Source organism: Vidua macroura, chromosome 30 (assembly GCF_024509145.1).
Source record: "Vidua macroura isolate BioBank_ID:100142 chromosome 30, ASM2450914v1, whole genome shotgun sequence".
NCBI classification, from domain to species: domain Eukaryota; kingdom Metazoa; phylum Chordata; class Aves; order Passeriformes; family Viduidae; genus Vidua; species Vidua macroura.
The window spans coordinates 2615261-2634034 of record NC_071600.1 but is presented as its reverse complement, the minus strand read 5'-3'; the positions used below and the strand labels follow the sequence as shown (position 1 = coordinate 2634034).

Genomic DNA, 18774 nt, shown 5'->3' with positions numbered 1-18774 from the left:
CTCCCCAGGCACCCGTGGGATCAGGGGGGTGATGATCCCACGGGTGGGGGCTGCGAATTTAGGGGGTGCTCGGCCTTGTGGTTACTTCTCTTTTCCTTAATCCTCCTTTCTCCCTCCTCTTCCTCTACCTCCTGTGCCTCCTCTTCCATCCCCCATCCTCCGCCTCCCTAAGCCCACCTCCTTCTCCTACTTCCATCCCTTCTGGCTCTCCTTCTTCATCCCTCCTCTTCCCTCCCTCCTCCTCCTCCCCCAGGAGCAGCGACACCCTCGGTGCCCCGTTCCCGCAGCCCTGGCAGCCCGCGGCAGGAGCGGGGATGGAGCCGGGCCAGGTCGGGATGGGCAGCGCGGGGCTCTCGGCTGCTCCCACCCGCTGTTCCAGGGGGGAACCCGGCCCGGGCACAAGGAGAGGCAAACTGGGAAAACTGGGGGCTGCACATCCCAACTGGGCCTTGCTGGGGACCCTGCCTGGGCACTGCCAGCCCTTGGGGCTCCTCTGGGACATCCAGGAGGGGGGAACGCACAGAGGGCTGGGGGATGCCAGGAGCGGCAGCACTGGGAGGGACTGGTTTGTACTGGGATTGTACTGGGATCATACTGGGAGCAGCTGGGCCCATACCAGGGCAGACTGCAATCACGCTGAGGGAGACTGGGATCATACTGGGATCATACCGGGATGGAGTAGGAGACTACTGGGGACAAATGTGATATACTGGGGATGACTGGGACCATTCTGAGGGTGACTGGGAGGAGCTGTGAGCAATTGGGAGGAACTGGGAGTCACTAGGTGCATGCTGGGGGTGACTGGAAACAAATGGGCTTATACTGGGATGGACTGGGATCATACTGGAGGTGACTGGAACATACTGGACTTACACTGGGATCATTCTGGGAGTTACTGGGACTATCCTAGGAGCAACTGGGAGAACTGGGAACACACCAGAGTAAAGTGGGAGCAGCTGGGAACAGCTGGGACTGTGCCGGGGGCAAATTGCATAACGGGGAATGACTGGAATTCCCCCCACGGTGGGAGCAGCCCCTGGCGGCCCCGGGAGCCCGAACCCCTTTCCCGGCCGTGCCGCCCCTCCAACCCCAGCACCCCCCATTGCCGGGGTGCCGGCACTGCCAGGGGTCCCCCCCTCTCGGGGTCCCCGCTGGGGCTTCGGGGCTCTCCTCTCTCTGGGCTCCCGCTCAGGGAAGCCGCGGCTCTCCCGGGGCTCCCCAAAACCGCTGGGGCTCTGCCGCCACCGCCGCCCACCGGGACCCCCCAAAAACACCTCCCGGGGACCCCCCGATGTCCCCTCGAGGGCCAGCTGCGGCTCGGCTTTGGAGCCCTGCCAGCTCCAAACATCCCCCCCAAAAAACCCAAACCCAGAGAGCCCCGGGAGATTTGGGGCGAGCTCCCCCTCCCCGGGCACCTGCGGGATGGGGGGCGATACTCCCGGGGTGCTGCGAGTTCAGGCAGCGCCGGAGCCCCGCGGTTCATCCTCCCCTCTCCTCCGGCTGCTCCCTGCTGCCGCTCCGCCTCTTCCTCCCTCCCTCCTCCTCCTCCCCCGCTCCCGAAGTCCCCCCAGCCGCGGGAGGGGCGGGGATGGAGCCGGGACAGGTCGGGACGCAGAGAGGGCTGGGGGGGATGCCAGGAGTGGCATCTGGGCTGTACTGGGATCGTACTGGGAGCAGCTCCTGGGTGCCTGAGTTCTACTGGGATCATACTGGGATCATACTGGGAGTGAGGAGGAGCAGCGCGATGGCTCCAGCGCTGGGGCTGGGGGCGTTCCTGGGGCCCTGGGGGGCGGTGAGAGCTGAGGGGGACCCCCGGCACCCGGACTCTTTGGTCGCCCATTCCGGAGCACCGAGGGGCCCCTGAACCCCCATTCCCGGGCGCCGCCATCCCCCCGCACCCCCATCCCCGGCGTGGGTTCCACCCTGCACCCCCTTATCCGGCACCAGCAACCCCCGCACCCCTTTCCCGGCCATCCCGCCTCTCCCAGCCCCTAGAGCTCCCTTTTCCTTCACCCAGAGACCCCCTGGACCCCTATTCCTGCCTTTCCCAGCGCCCAGCCCCTCCTTTCCTCAACACCGAGGACATCTGGGACCCCTATTCCCAGCCAGCCCGGGTTTTCCCACCTTTTGCTGGGAATGGGGACACCGGGGACCCTTGGAGTCCCCTTTCCTGAGGATAGTGACACAATTAAGCCCGCCCAAACTCCTCCTGGATCTCCCCTAACCCCCCAGTGGGGATTCCTGGGAGTTCCCCGGTGTTTCCCCTTTCCCAGGACTTAGGGGGTCCCCCGGACCTGTCCGTGCACCCCCAGATTTCTTCCACAGCCCCCCTGTGACGGTGGAGGGTGGGGGCCGAGTGCTGGTGCCCCCCTGCCTGCAGCAGATCCAGCGGTGAGGGGAGTTTGGGGGGTCCCTGAGCATTTGGGGTCCCCTGGGGTTTGGGGTGACCCCGGGCCCCCCAGGATCTCCCTGAACACGCTGACGCTGCCCGTGCACAGTGAGGAGGTTCATACCCGGCACGGGGTCCCAGCTCTGTCACCGGCATTGCCCAGGTACCCCAAAACCCTCCCAGGAACCCCCAACCCCCCCGGGACACCCTAACCTCCCCAGGACCCCAAAACCATCCCTGGGCCCTCCAAAAACTCCCCAAGACCGCAGAACCCCAGACAGATTCCCCCCCAGACCCTCCCAGGACATCAAAATTCCCACAGGACCTCCCAACACCTCCAAGAGCCCCCTGAGAAGGTTCATACCCGGCACGGGGTCCCCATCTCTGTCACTGGCAGGTACCCCGAAACAGCCTTGGGTTCCCCCTGGGATCGCCCAATCCTCCCTTTTGGGAATCCTGAAAACTCCCCTGGAAGCGCCCCAAAAAATCCACCGGGACCCCAAAAACCCTGGAGATACACAAAACGCCCCCAGGAATTCATCATAAGCATTTATACCCAGCACGGGGTCCCCATTGCCATCATCGGCATCACCCAGGTACCCCCAGACCCTCCTGGGACCCCCAAACCCTCCTGGGACCCCCAAACCCTCCCAGGTACCCCCAAATCCTCCAGGAACTCCCAACACCCCCGGGCTCCGCTGCCAGAATCAGCGGGAGTGGTGTTGCCCTTTTAAGGGGAGTTAGAGTCGGACCCGACCAGAGCGGGGGCCCTTAAACCCCAAAAATCCACCCTGGGGGGGCAAAACATCTCCTACAGGGGCTTGCAGTGGGGGCCCCATAAAAAATGTCACTTAAAGCCATCATGATCCCCCCTAAAAAGGGACTTGTGAGGCTGCGGCCCCACAAACACCCTAAAATGGGGAGGAAAAACACCCTTGGAGTGGTGGGAGCCCCCCAAAAAAACCTAAAAAGAGGAAAGCTCCTCTTCAGAGGGGCCTGAAGACCCTTCAAGGCCCTCGAGGAGGGACAAGATCCCCTCTCCGCTGGGGCCTCTCCGAGCCGGGAGCTCTCCCGTTCGCTGCCCTCGGGGGAGCCCCGAACAACGGCGGCTCCTGGGCTGAGCCCCCTCAGCCGGGGCTGCAGAGGGAACTGGGGGGGCTGGGACAGGGCCTGGGGGTCCTGGGGTGACCTGGGGGAACCTCAGCGGCTCCCACCTCCCCCTGTGCCCCCTCTCCCACCCCCCTCCCATTGTTCCCCCCAAACCTCCGCTCCCCCAGCTGGGTTTGGGGGTGCTGCTACCAACACCCTGACCCACAGGGTGTCAGGTCGTATTCTGACTCTGTCAGTTGTTTGGGTTTTCTTGTTTGTTTGTATTATTGCAGTTATATTTTTAATTTTCCTAGTAAAGAACTGTTATTCCTATTCCCATATCTTTGCCTGAGAGCCTTTTCATTTCAAAATTATAATGAGTTGGAGGGAGGGGGTTTACATTTTCCATTTCCAGGAAGGCTCCTGCCTTCCTTACCGGACACCTGTCTTTTCAAACCAAGACAGATTTTGGTGCCCAATGTGCATCACGAGGGTATTGAGAGAAAAAGGGAATAGCAGTTCTTGAGTAACTTAATTTTTGTGTGCTGCTATAGAAACCTCGTTAAGCGACACCATGTGGTCCAGCTTACCCTGGTTTGGGTAGCACATGGTCGTGGCTGTGCCAGCTCCCCCACCGACCTCCAGCCCTGGGAACCTGGAGCAAGCGGAAACCACAACTTTGCAAATGCTGCCTGTGCCTGAAGCAAATGGAAAGAGTACTGGGGCGTGGAAAATAAAGATTGTTTATTTTCAGAAGAACAGCAATGAGAACACAGAACACGTTTACATTGTAAGAATATTTGTAACAACAACTGTCTATAGAACGTATATACCTAAGAACATATCTAACAAAAGTCTATGAAACGTATTTACAGAAGACAAAAAGAAGCCCTAAAACCTATATCCTAAAGACAACAACAAACTCTAAAACATATGTACAAAAGGGTGGCATCTCTGTCGGGGATCTCCATCAGTCCTTGAGGAAAAGCAAGTGCCACAGTCACTCCAATCAGGCAGAGAAGGCTCTTCCATGTGCCCCCAGGCTGGCACAGCGAGCACAGGACAGGCTGGGGATGGCCACCAGAATCCAGTGCATGGGTACCACATCCCTGAGCAGGGACCACCCAGCCCAGTCCCAGCCTGGCAGCAGGGGACCCACTCTGCCTGTGGGGACCACGTCCTGCTGCTGGTATTGGTCTTCATCCCAAGATCATGGCCTCTTCCTCATCTTTTCCATCAATGTCCATGTCCTCAATGTACTCTTCCACATCCACGTCCATCTCCTCTTCCACATCCACCTCCATCTCTTCCTTTGCAGTCTCTTCTCCATCCACTTCCATGTCCTCCTCTGTATCAGTCTGCATGTCCACCTCCATCTCGTCCTCTCTGTCTGTGACAGCCTGCAGAGGTAGCAACACCTCAGAGTGGGGTCCCTGTCCCACACCATCCCCACAGAACTCCAGCCCAGCCGGGCAGCTGGGGGGTGTCCACCTCCATGGAATGGCACCGTACCTTCCTCAGGACCAATGTCAGCATCCTGCAGGGATGGATGACAAAATCCAGGCAATCGAGAGCTTTCAGGACTGATGGGAGTATCAGGGCGCAGGTGACAAGAAGGGTGACAGGGAGCATGGTGAAGGCTGAGCTGGCACAAGGGCTGACACAAGGTGGGCTGACACAGGGCCAGTGGTTGTGTTGTGCTCTTTGCTGGACGCTGGAAGTTCCAGCTGGAACGTGGAACATGACATCACAGTTGATCTAAAGAGCATCTTTTGCTTACTACCGCTTGCTTAATAAATTCTTGTTAATTGATTTATCTATAATTGGCCTCCCCAATTGAATTTGTCCATAACAGAACCCATGGAAGCAAGGCTCAGATGTGAAAAAGGCATGCACCGTGGAACCCAAGAGACCCTCATGGAACCAGGGCTGCAGTGTGTCACAGAGGGAGGGACCTCATGGCAGCCAGGAGAGCATTGTGAGGCCGTGGAACAATGTGGCACCAAGGTTCCACTGTGACTTGACAGAACCCTGTGGTCAGGAATGGCCCCAAACCGGGCCAGGAGACACTTCCGAGACCAAGTCCAAGGAGCGGGGATTTGCTTTATTCAGCGCGCCGGGTGCGCGGGGATATCTCCTCCTAACACACGCTCAGGCACACAGCAGATTGCAATATAGGGTTATACTTTATGCATATTCACGGTTTGCCCTAGAAAAGGTGTGGTTCTGCAAAGTATTTCTCAGTACTCATTACAATCATCAGCACACGCCAGGCGCAGGCACAGCGCACGCTGGAGGTGGCACTGAGGAAGGCTCCGCGTCTTCCTCCGTGGTCCCCTGGTGAAGGCTGGACCTCTTCATTGCCGTGCCCTTTTCACCTTTTTCCTCTAGGCATGTGCAGTCTCTTGTTGGCAGTTTCAGCAATTTCCTCACGGGTTTTAGCACGCTCTGCCCTTCATTTCTGCAAGTTTTGTTCCCTGTTTCTTGCCAAGTTTCATCCTGTGTCTTCAGCTTGTGGTTAATTTTTGCTAGCTTCCATATTGGGTACAATTTATCTTCTTCTTGCCCAAGTATGCCTAGGCACAGTGCTCTTAACCCTTTCACAGCCAAGGGCTGCAGAGCCACTTCTGGACACTGGGAATTCCTGCAGGTGCAGCCAGCTTTGCAGACAATGAGGCTCCAATCTCACTGTGAGAGGGCCCAGCTTTTACACAACTATTTATTAATAATAACAACATTGTAGTTCACTTGCACAAATGAATGTGAGCTCAAGATTTAAACCTTCCTCTGTCCCTCCATGTGGGAGCATTCCAAAACCAATTCTTTCTTCTGTTGGTGCTGTTTCCAATGTGTCATTAACAAAATCCATCCCCATCTTCCCAAACCCACAATTCTTTTCCTTTTCCCATATGCCATTTTTGGATGCATTTTAAGACATCCAGGGGTTCAGCCTCTTTTAACCGACTGCCCCACTGCTCACACGGTGCTCCCACCTCAGCCCACTCCAGAGCCAGGGAACTCCAGGGAAGGGCTTCCCACCTGGGAATTTCTGATGGGACTGATTCCTCACATTTACATTTAAAAAGTGACATTTTGTGGTGATCTGGCCAGACTGTGCCAGTTTTGTTTCACCAGTGGGCAGGGTCAGCACCAAAGACACAGACACCAACTGAAGGAATCAGTGTCATTGACTGTAGCTCAAAGCAGCAAAGAATCACAAAAGGAGCAGCTCAGCAATGCACCCAACCATCACCACCAAAGACTGCAGCAGTGATTAAGAAAGATCCAGCCCCAGTTACCCTCAGGCTTTACCATCCCCCAGATCCACACAGCAGCTGGGGAAGCTGTCACAGCCAAGGGCTGCAGAGCCACTCCTGGACTCTGGCAATTCCTGCAGGTGCCTCCAGCCACAGGTGAGGCTCCAGCCCCGCTGTGAGAGGGCCCAGCTCTGACAGTGCTGAATGAACAAACTGACAGCACTTCTGGTGCGGGAACATCTGCTTTCATCCTCCTCTTGGCTTCCTCCCAAAGCCTGGCCAGGGCCCCAGCAGGAACCAAGGGAGGTGACTTTGACCATTCAGCCCCAAACAAGGCCAGATGTCGGATTTCATGGCCTTGTCCAGCTTCTAAACACAGAAAGGTCAATACATGTTTCACTAATGAGTGGATACATCTATCACAGTGCTAATGACCATGCATATTTCATTAGTGAGCAGATCCAAAGATAACCTTTGGCTGGAAGGTTCATCCAGAGGCCACCTTTGGCTCAGGGCCTGTTGTTCAGGCCTCACTCAGGGCTGTTGTCCAGGCCTTGGCACTTCAGGGACGTGGTTTAGTGCTGGGCTCGACACTGCTGGGTGACCAGCTGGACTGGATGAGCTCAGAGGTCTTTCCCAACAGAAAGGATTCTGTGATTCCATGATTCCATCTGCTGCATTCAGCCAGGTCCATGTTAGCAGCATTCATTTGCTCAGAAAGTCTCCTCTGGCCCAGCTCTTGTGGCCTGAGGCTTCAGCTCCTTCAGCTCCTGGTGCTCAGCTGCTCGTGCTGAACGAGACACTCGGAGAGAAGAACACAGTCCATCCAATTCCTTCTGGCACACGGAGAGGGGAGGCTGTGGAAACAGGAGCATTGTTTGCTGTGGCCTCCTCTCTGCCCTTCACACCTTTCAGCGCTTTGAACCAGCCAAGAGCTTTCTCCAAGAGTGCAATGGAGCAGCTGTTCCTGCTCCCAGCTCTGGCTCTCTCCAGTCTCTGACCTTGCCTGCTTTTGTCCCTCTTGCTGTGGCCTCTGCTCCCCCAGGGCTCGGTGGCTGCTGCCCAGGACTGTGGGACTGGCACAGATCCCGTGGTCGAGACCCTCCTTTCTCTGCCCTTGGAGCTGCCTGGGCACAGCAGCCTTTTCCATCTGGAAGCTGCCCATGGACAGGGAGTCCCCAGCTGCGTTCCTTGCACAACCTCCAGGAGCCCAGGGCTGCCATCTCAATCCCTGCTGGCACTGGGGGCTCCCAGGTGGGCACAAGGGGGGCAGCAGAGCCAGCAGGGAGCCTGCGAGTCTCTTCCAGCCCTGTCTGCTCCGAGTTTGGGCCTTGGAGCCTCAGGTGGCCAAAGGCAGCTGCTGCTGGTCCCTCTGTTTGCCCGTGTTCAGCAGTGCTGCTCCATCAGTCTGTGCCCAGCAACGGGGAAAAGCCTCAGCCCTGCTGGGCCAGGAGCTGCCGGGCTCTGCCTGAGCAGCTCAGCCAGAGGGAAGGGAGCTGCTCCCCACGGGAACCAGGAGCAAAGGGCTGGAGCACCTCGTTCTGGGGCACAGCCCAAATTCTGGAGGGAGTAACAGAGTTATTCACGTGCACGGGTGTGTCAGCACTGCAGGTGCTGTGCCTGCAAACACATGGCTCGAGATGTGCAAAAGAATTCTGCAACTCTTGGCTGGATCAGGATGTCAGCAGTACTGAACTCCAGCTTAGTCCAAAGCAAACACTTTACACCCCTGCTCATATCTGCTAGATTTTTTACATCAGGGTATCCAGAGAAAAGCAAATATTTTCACTGTTTATCAGAAATGTATCTCATTTTGCTGTACATTTCTTTTTCAGGACGTGCTATCTGCTTAAAAAGTAAAAGAAAAAAGAAAAGAAAAAACAAGAAAAATATGAAAGAGAAAAACAAGAAACAAATGTGTAATGAAAATCTTCTGTAACTTTGGATTAAGAGGTAACTGATCTTTTTAAAAGGAGAACTCATTTACTTTGTGCATGGATTACTTCTGATGCCTGGATCCATCTTACAGACTGACCACAGCATCATTTTTTTAAAGGTTTTGGGGTTTGTTTCCAGTATTTAGATTTTTTTTTTTAATTGGAGTTGAAGCAATAGGAGGATAAGAGATGGATTGTGCACGACTGTGTCTTGAGAGCAAAAATATTGCAGTTTGAAAATTGGACCTAAAGTATAGAAAATGAAACTTACAAATCCCAGTGCATTGTGTGACAGCAGCTTTTCCTGTAGGATGTGCAGCATCACAAAGACTTCATCAGTGGGGTTGGGGGTGCTTGGAGCTTTGTCCTGTGCCACTCTGGGATGCCATGAACCAGGACTTCACCTGCCACCAGCCCAGGTCACCCTCTGCCACCGCAGCTCCTTGGACCTTGTGTCCCCAAAGCAGACACAAAGTGTTTCTGCTGCTCCCCCTTTGCACAAATCCACAGAGAGCTGGGATTTTTCCAAGTCTCGTGTCTCCATTGGGCCATATTCCCCAAGAACCAGCAGCACATCCTGATGAATACGGCGAGTTACGTGGATGGTTGTCAGCTCCACTGCCTGCCTAGAAATCCTGAAACTGCTTCTAAATGCTGCTCCTTCAGCTCCTGGACACCTTCTCACACAGAGCTGGGAAAAAAATCCCCTGGCCACTGGCTAAAAGGTGAGTTATGCCAAAGTTGGAGCTCTGGGGGAAATCTCTCTCCCTCCCTGTCCTTTTAATGTATCTGTGCATGGGGGTGTGCATGGATGTGTCTTGTATGCAAAGGAAGGAGCGTGCAAGCAACGTGACTGACACTGTCACTGTCCATGCTATTCCATACCCATGGGTACAGAGACATTCTGGAAACCCTGGCACAGACAGGGCCTTCTGTCCATGGGTACAGAGACATCCAAGAGCCCCTGGCACAGACAGGGCCTTCTGTCCATGGGTACAGAGACATCCAAGAGCCCCTGGCACACACAGAGCCTTCTGTCCATGGGTACAGAGACATCCAAGAGCCCCTGGCACACACAGAGCCTTCTGTCCATGGGTACAGAGACATCCAAGAGCCCCTGGCACACACAGGCCTGGCACACACAGGCCTGGCAGCACAGGTTGCTTTCCCCACAGGCTGCAGGAGATGAGAACACAACATTTGCCAACACTGACTGCAAGCCACAGCTGCGGGTGCTCCCCGTGAACCTCAGCTCTGGCACCACTGTCTGCCCCAAGCTTCAGGGGCTGCAGTGGGAGCCCGGCTGGGCTCTGCCCTGGGGCCATCCTGCAGGGACAGCTGCAAACAGGGAGCATTCCCTTGCCACCAAGAGCCAAGCCAGGGCTGCAGGGCAGCTGCTCCAGCCCGGACTGCACTGCTGAGTGCTGTGCTCTGGGGCTGGGGCTCCCCGCACAGGGGACTGGACTGGTGTGCCAGAGGAGACAGAGAAGCTGCAGATTCAGCCTAACTGAGGTGGGTGCGTGGGCTGGGAAGAGTGGGGAGGCTCAAGGGGATTCACAGAGCTCATCCTGCTGTAAGGACGAGGAAAAGGGAGTGGGAGCTCAGCAGTGAGGAGAGCTGAGGGCTGGAGAGCAGCTCTGAAGGACACGAAAATTCCACCGGACCTCTGAGACATTGCTGCTCCTCAGCCAGTGGCAGGATGAGTCCCTAAGCCTGGGGCTCGGCCTTCCTCGTGGTGAGGGGCACCAAGGAAGGCAGCATTGTGATGGAGACTGCCATGGGCTGGGAACTCACAGGGGGAAAAGAGGGAGCAGTTGGGAAGTAAAAGGCAGGTGGGAGAGAGAACAGTTCAGAGAAGGGCTGAGCTACAGCTTGAGCAAGCTGAAAAATGTCATTTGGGATCATCCCAGATTGATTTCATTTCAGAAGCTTTTGAACAAGTTTATTTTTTGGGTGGTGGCATGTTTTAACTGGGAGGTGTACACTCTGCAAACTTGAGCTGTGTTGCTGAAATGCTCAAGCAAGGCGGTGCTGCAGGTCACACCATTTCTTCTTTGGCTGATTCTGGCCCGGTGCTGAGCTCCAGCAGAGCCCTGGCAGAGCCCAGAGCAGCCTTAGCACCCGCAGAGCCCGGCTGCAAGGAGAGAAAGCAGAAAGCGCCCATCAGCTGAAGGCTCCTGTCCCCTTGTCCCAGCCGCCCGCGGTGCCCAGGCCATGCTGGCCGTGCCCAGAGCGGTGCCCAGAGCTGCCCATCACTGCTGCCTTTGGCAGCAGAGCAGGAGGGCAGGACATGTGCCCAGCCTGCAGCCAGCCACGGCACATCCAGCCCTCAGCAGCTGCCCGGAGCAGGATGCTCCTGTGCTCGCTGCCATCTCCCCAAAGCTCTGATCCCACCATGCCAAGCAGACGGGACCCACCTGACGCCATTCACCGCTGGAAGAAAAGCTGGTCCCAAACGATGTCCTCAGCCTTCTCCAAGGGCACGGCCCATCCACGCCGCAGCTGCTCCCAAGCACTTCCCCATCCAGACTGGACCCCACCTGGAACGCTTCCTCTAGAAAAACACACAATAAATGCTTGAAAATAGATTAGAGACAAAAAGGGGAACAAGAAAAAAGGTCAAAAATCTTATCTCTGTCAGGGCCTTGAGGAAGGCCCAACCCCTGCATGCCAGGGAAAATCCCACCCACAGGTGAGGGAAGCCCAGGCTTTCTCCCTTCCCCCTGCACTGCCCCCCAAAATAACGCTGATCCCAAAGCAAACAAGGGCAGTGGAGCAGCCCAAGCCCTTCCTTGCCTGCAAAGCAAAGCAGCCCCTGCACACGTTCTGGAGTCCCACCTCTGCTCCCACCATGGGGGTTGGTTTGTGTCGGGCTGGCTGCCCCAGCCCCAGCCCGGGGCACGGTGGGTGCTGGGGGCTGTTGGCAGGGCCAGGAGCCCACTCCCATTTCGTACCCACCCCAGCCCATGCCCCCAGCCCTGCCAAAAGCAGCCTGGCAGCCGACTGAAGGATCAGCTGCATCCGCCCCAGCAAAGGGGGAACCTTTGGCTCCTGGCCAGGCTGAGCAATGTCCAAATCTGGGAGCATCCCCCTGCGTGTGGACTCATCTGCAAATTCCCTGTGGAGCCTGGCTTTGGAGAAGGTGCCAGAATCCAAGTCCATCATCTTCAGCTGGCCAGGCCGAGGAAGAGATTGTCATCCTTGAGGTTGTCCTTGCTGTCTCCAGCAGCAGCAGCCCCACCTGGTGCAGCTTCTCCAGGGGCTCCTTCTCCTTCCCTGGGGCCAGACCAGGCTGTCAGGGTTCTGCCCAGGGCCCAGCTGTCAGGGAACCAGGACAAGCAAAACCCGGGGGATGGTGGCCACCAGTGCTTGCCACACCAGGTCTCCAGCTCAGCTCCAGCCCAAGAGCTGCGTGTTCCCTTCTGCTGACCCCTGCTCAGAGCTACAGGCAGCACAAAACCTGTCTGGTTGGCTTTGCCACTGATTGCCAAGAGATGTGTGGAGCTGTTACCTGCCAGGCCCCTGGATCCAACTGTGCACGTGGATCTCTCCCATCCTCTAGGGCAGAGGAACACCCTGCACCCAAGGATCACGGAAAAGCTCTTCTAAGGATGGCCTGTCCAAGGGCTGCATGGACAAACACCTCTTAATGACATCCTGGCACTCTGGGGAGAGAAACCAGGAATCACCAGTCAGTTGGAGAAGTTGCCCCCCCGTTCCCATGCCCAGGCCATGCTGGGTGTGCCCAGAGCTGGGCCTGAACTTCCCCATGGGTTCTCTGTTTGGAGGAGAGCAGGAGAGCAGGACTTGTGCCACCTCCTCAGCAGCTGCCAGAGTGGGATGCCCACGAGCTGCTGCTGTCTCCCAGCACTGGTATTGCCCCCATGGCCAGAGATGAGGATCCACCTTGAGAGAGCCGTCGTGGGAACAAGATCCGCCCCCAGATGATCTCCTGGCCCCTCCTGAACGGGTGCTTGCCCATGACCAGGTGGTACAGCAGGAGGCCCAGGGACCAGATGGTCGCTGCCTCGCCGTGGTAGCGTCGGTGGTGGATCCACTCTGGTGGGCTGTAGGACAGGGTTCCTGTGGAACACAGACAGAGTTCAGCAGGGGGATGCTGCTGCTCCCAGAGCCTGGTCCCAGCACCCCTGGGCATGTGGGGGCTGCCCCAGTGGCACACGGGGTGACCGCTGCCCTCTCGCCAGCACCTGGGACTTGTGTACAGACTCAGGGCTGGAAAAGAAGCCACTGGTGCTGGAAGAGGGCAGCAGAAGCCCTGGGGGGGCCCAACCATGACACACAAAAGAAAAACTCACCCAGTGGTGGAGAAACCCACTCAACTCCTTGCCTGCACAGCCCCCCAAAAATGTGAACAAGTCAAGGCAAACAAGGGGAGCAGAGCAGTCCAAGCCCTTCCTCGCCTGCACACCAAACTGTCCAGGGCACGGGGTCAGACCCCCCTCTCTGCTACCCCCATGGGGGTTTTTGTCAGGCTGGCTGCCCCAGCTCCAGCCCCAGCCCAGGGCACAGTGGGTGCTGAGGGCTGTCGGCAGGGCTGGGAGCTGGACCCCCTCACACCCCCACCCAAATCAACCTGGCTCCAGCATTAATCCCATCCCAGCTGCAATAGGGGGAGCCCCGGTGCTGCACCCCGGCTGGGCCATGAGATGCCCAGGAGCATCCCCTGGCAGGGCTCACCTGCAAACTGGGTGTAGGCTGTGTCTTGGAGGAAGGCGCCACAGCCAAAGTCGATCAGTTTCAGCTGCCCGGTGGCCAGGTCGAGCAGGATGTTCTGGGGCTTGATGTCCCTGTGCAGGACCCCGCAGCTGGTGCAGTGCCGCACGGCCTCCAGCACCTGGCGGAACAGCCCCCGCGCCTCCTCCTCCGGCAGGAACCTCCGCTCCGCCAGGAAACCCGACAGGTCCTGGCACGGCTCCGGGCGCTCCAGCACCAGCAAGAAGCTGTCGGGGAGCTGGAGCCACTCCAGGAGCTGAATGACACCAGCGCAGCCAGAGGCCACCTTGGCCAGCAGCACGACCTCCAGGGGTGCGCTGGTGCCGTCGGGCTGCGGGAGGAGCGCGATGCCGTCAGTGGGGCTGAGGCCGTGCCGGGGCTGGGGAAGCCCTCAGCCAGCCCGGGATGCTCTGCATGCCCCGCTCAGCCCACGCCCGCTCTCCCTGCAGGGCTCCCGGCAGCTCCCACCCTGCCGGGCCCCGGCTCATCCCCGCCCGGCACGGCCCGGCTTCTGCCGCTGGCCCCGCTCACTCACCAGCTCGCCCCAGTGCCGGATGCGATCCCGCGGCACCCTTTTGATGGCCACCTGCGAGCAAGGGAGAGCAGCGGGTTCAGCTCGCCCCCCGCCTAGCCCAGCCCCATCCTCCTCCTCCTCCTCCTCCTCCTCCTCCTGCGCCCGCCGCCGGCCCCGCCGCTCACCGGGGCGCCGTCCGAGAGCCGCGTGGCCGCGAAGACGCTGCCGAAGCCGCCGCTGCCCAGCAGCGAACCCAGCCGGTACCGCTCCTGCAGGGCCTCCTGCGCCTTCCCTGCGGGCGGGACGCGGCTGTCAGCGCTCGGCCCGGGGCCAGGAGCGGCCCCCGAGCGCCCCCCGAGCGCCCCGGGCCGGCCATCCCCAGGCGTTCTCTGCTGGCAACGGGACAGCGGCGGCTCGGGGCCGGCGGCCGCGCTGCCGAGCGGCGGAGCTCGGGCCGGGGAAGCCGCAGCGGAGGCGGCGGCAGCGGCCGCGCCGCCTGTGTCCTCCGCGGGGCCCGGGAGGAGCCGGGGCCGGGGCCGGGACTGGAGCCCACGTCGGGGCCGGGGCCGGGCTCGGGCCAGGCGGAGCCAAAGGGCGGCGATGCCGCCCCAGCCCCAGGCACTGATGCCCGCCCAGCAGCGCCAGCGCCAGCACGGCCAGAGCCGGGCGGAGGCGAGACCGCGGCGGGACGGCAGGGGACAGGGACGGGGACAGGGACGGGGACAGGGACGGGGCCGGGGACAGGGACAGGGACAGGGACGGGGCAGCCCCGCCCGGGGCCGGGGGCGGGTCAGGGGCATGGCCCGGCCTGGCAGGGGAGAGGGAGACTGGGAGAGGAGGGGACAGCGGGAAAGGGAGAGCGGGAGAGGCTGCGGGACAGCGGGAGAGGGAGAGGAGGAGCAAGAGGGAGTCGACAAAGCCGCTTATTTCCCTGCTTTCGCTGCTGCTGCTGCTGCTGCCGCTGCTGCTGCTGCTGCTGCAACTGAAGCAACTGAAGCTCCGGGGCCGTTTGTCCCCGTGTCCGTTTGTCCGTTGCCCGCTCGCCCCCACGCCCAGCCCCGCGCTCCCCGGGGCAGCCCCTGAGCCTGTCCAAACACGGGAACTTTGCCGTGTTCAGCCCAGACCCAGAGTCTGGACTCCTGCCCAGGGGCACAGGAATCCCCTTGGGCGCTGCTGTGCATTGTCCCTGCTGAGGGTCAAACACTATGGGAGCGCATTCCCTGGCTGGAGGATTCCCTGGCCCTGGCCCTGCATTTATGGGTCCAGCATTGCTTTCCAGCAAAAACGGGAAGGCAAACTGTGTGCAGTTCATCGTATTTTAGAGTGTCTGAAACTCACTGGGAGTTTCAGATCTTAGAGGTGAGATGCATTTGGAATTCATGGCATGGAGAAGTAGTGCAAGATGGAAAAAGGGAGCAGAGAAATAAGTGGAGGAAAACATCTTGGATTGTTTCTTTCCATTTTCATTTCACTTGGGAAAGCTGATTCAGTTTTTCCTGGAATCTTCTCCACAGTCCTGTCTGCTCTTCTCAAGAACCCTTCCTGAAGAACGAGGTGCAGCTCCTGTCACAAGATGTGCCACCAACTGCGGCTTCTCTTGGCTTTCCACTGTGTGTGCAGCAGGACTCTTGCAGCAAAGCAGGACAAAGGTTTGGAGAACTTGACAGCTTGTTCTTTCTTTTCCTGGTGAGCTGGGCATTTGTGCCACTGGTGAGGTTTTCCTTGTGACTGTTCCAGCCTTGGAAAACAGGAGGTGGAACCAGGACTTGTTAGGAAATACAAGCCTGACTGAATGCAGAGAAAGAATCTGCAGAGCCTGAAGCCAGAAATGGAGAGTTGTGTGATCATCATTCCCACATCTCCATGGACAGCTGGAAAGTGATCTAGAAGATGAAAATGGGCTGACAGAGGTTGTTTGTTTCTGTGTTCAGTTTGGATGATTCTGCATCTCCTGTGCTGGTATAAATCAAGAGCACAGTCAGTTCATGATAAGCACCAGAACAAGCTGGACCTCTGAGAGCAGGTGACAGAAAGAATTTGAAAAGGAGAAATGCAGGCAATGACTTGGTGGACTTTGTCTGGAAGAAGGGTAATTTTTTCTAATTATTTCTAGTCCATTGCTTCCGCTTTTATCCTTCTTACAAGGCCATTTGCATCCCAGATTCCTCATGAAATGAGAACCTGTACTTCTGGAACTGCCTGAAAGATAGCCTGTTCTTCTGCAGGGACACCCAGGCTGAATCAGGAAGCCATTGTGTTAAATTTTGAAGCAATTGTATTTAAAAAAACACAGTTCTTAAGCAGAGATTGATGTCACTCCCCCAGACCAACCACCATGAGCAAATCTCAGGTTCAGCCTGGAGCAGTGACCTTGAGGGGTGTCCCCACTGCAGGGAGGAATCTCCACAGCTCCCAAGAAGGGAAATGTCAGGAGATGCTGCCATTAAATTTGGGATGGGGCTTTTCTAGTCTGAAGTGCTGCCCTGTGGGTCAGATGTGCCCCGGCTGGGCCAGCTCAGCAGCTCTGCAGAAGCTCTCAGTGGTGTCACTTGGTTGTTCCTTTCTCTGGGGATTTTTCCAGCCCTGCCACAGCTTCAGCTCCCTCTGAGAATTTGGAACTTCGGGATGGAGGAGTCGGGCTGGTTTCAGCATTATTCACCCCAAAAGCAGCACGACGCCCCTCCTTCATTTGCCACTGGGGGCTTTGCAAACAGAGCCTTGCTGGAGTGGTTTGAGCCCATTGCAGGCAGAGCCTCCTGCTCCAGCAGGAACTGCCTTTCCTGTGCCAGGAGCAGGGCAGGTCCCGCTGCAGGAAAAGCCCCAGGCCATCCCCAGCCCAGGGAAGGCCTCGGGCACAAGGGCAGAGTGCCGTGCTGGGAGCTGTGCCAGGCAGAGCCTGAGGCACCAAAGGCACCTTGGCAGCAGCAGCTGCTTGCAGGGCATGGCCAGAAGCCTCCCTTGGCAAGCCGGCCTGGTGGCCAGCACTGCAGAGCTGCTGCCTCAGGGCTCATTCCTGGCTGGGCTCTGCCCCGGCCCACAGAGTGTGACCTCAGCCCTGACTCTGTCCCGGCCCTTGTGCCTGAGCCCTGCAAAGCCCAAAGGTCACCTGTGCCACCCTGGCTCTGCCAGCCCCTGGGGCAGGGGGAGGAAAGGCAGAGAAGGGGCCGGCTTTGGCTGTGGGATGTGGGGTCCAGCAGAGACAATGAGGAGTCAAGGGAGTGGATGGAGTCCACTGAGCAGCCCCTTCTCCTCATGCAGTCCTGGAATGGTTTGGATGGGAAGAGCTCTGCAGTGCTCATCTCATCCAAACCCCGCGATGAGCAGGTGTAGGAATTCCCTTTGGTCCCCTCTGAGCACAGGGTGGGAATCCTGCATGGACACAGATAAAAGACAAAAGGCGCTCTTCTCCTTGGGACTGAATCCTGTTTATTCTAAAGGAGCCACCACAGATCCAGGTGACACCTCAGGGGGTAACAGAGGCCGAGGCATCTGGTGGCGCCCGGAAGAGAGAGAATGTCTCGCCCTGGGGGGTTTTGAGCCCAGGGAAAAATGGGGTGGGGCGGAACCAAGAAGCCACATCCAATGGGACACAGGTGAGGAGAAGGGGAGAGGGGAGCAGGTCAGGGAGAGACCACCACACCTGAGGCTTAGCAGGGGGAGGGGAAAGGTGTGTGGAATAAACCAATGTGACATAACTCCATAGTGCAATATAAAAACTACTCAGTGCAAATTCCCAAACACCCAGTGCAAAACAACAACTAAATAACTATTTAGTGCATCACCACAAGCAGGAACACCTTTCACCAGATCAGGTTGTTCAGAGCCCTGTCCCAGCTGGGCTTGAATGTTTCCAGGGATGGGGCACTGACCACCTCCCTGGGAACCTGCCCTGGTGTATCACCACCCTCATCATCAAAAAATTCCTCTTATCTCTCCTTATCTGAACCTTCCTTCCCTTAGTTTAAAACCACCCCCCTTTGTCCTGTTGTGACAGGCCCTACTAAAACCTTTGTCCACCCTTGTATTTCCACTGAGCTGGGTTTCCATGGCAACTGCCAGGACAGGTGACCCAGGTGTCACCGCCAGTGAGGGCTGCCATGGAAACAGTGCCCAGCACGGCCCCTTTCTGTCTGGCTGACCTGGCCTTTGGCCCTGGCACTGCCCTTTGCTGCTGGTTCCGCGGCGCCTGAGCGGCCAGCGCGGCACAGGGCAGGTGGCCGTGGCACAAGCCCCCAGCACGGGATCCCCTCTGGCTCTGGGCACTGACAGCAGCCCTGAGCAATGTGCTGGCACCGTGGGCTCAGTGCAGTGACCATGGCCACAGCCCCTTGCAATGGCCCAGGGCAGGTTGGGATGATGATCCACCCTCACAGCTGGCCCAGGGCAGCTCTGCAGTGCCCTTCCCCACAGCCTGTCTGCACAGAAGCACTTCCAGGGCTCTCTGCACTTCCCTTCCCTCACTCCTGGGTCACTCACACACCTCTCAACAACCCACTGGGTGCTTTGAGCTGCAAGGAGTTCCAAGCTGCTCTGTCCTCCAGGAGCTGGTCTAATTCTGCCCTGAGCCAACTCTGTATCTGTGTTTATTGCAGAAATTCCTGTGTGTCTAAATCATTCTTTGCATGGTTCTGCCTTGGGGAAGGGGAACCACCTTGGAGGCACCTCGGGCTTGGCACAGCCTTGAGGAGGGTGTCTGTTTTCAGTGGGGAAACTCAGGAGTTTTATATTGCTTGAAAAAGAAGAAGAAAACCCCTCTTTGGCTGTGCACAGCCACTTCTCTGAGCAAAGCAGGTCCGAAGTGAGTGAAGATAGACTGGATGGGATTGGGGAATGTGGAGCAAGGTTGTCCTCATT

At 57.9% G+C, this 18774-nt stretch overlaps 1 protein-coding gene and 2 pseudogenes across 1 annotated transcript; 1 reads left to right on the top strand and 2 right to left on the bottom strand.

Moving 5' to 3' along the window:
- Positions 1 to 18774, bottom strand: part of LOC128820667 (uncharacterized) — a 2212279-nt pseudogene that overhangs the window by 696663 nt on the left and 1496842 nt on the right.
- Positions 1 to 18774, top strand: part of LOC128820669 (uncharacterized) — a 1091286-nt pseudogene that overhangs the window by 576070 nt on the left and 496442 nt on the right.
- On the bottom strand, positions 10588 to 14837 carry LOC128820648 (serine/threonine-protein kinase pim-1-like; the record flags this gene model as incomplete). Its single annotated transcript, XM_054001451.1, has 7 exons — positions 10588 to 10806; positions 11090 to 11948; positions 12184 to 12337; positions 12579 to 12755; positions 13371 to 13737; positions 13942 to 13992; positions 14106 to 14837. Coding segments are annotated over 5 exons (1434 nt in total), but the record flags the coding sequence as incomplete, so codon positions are not given.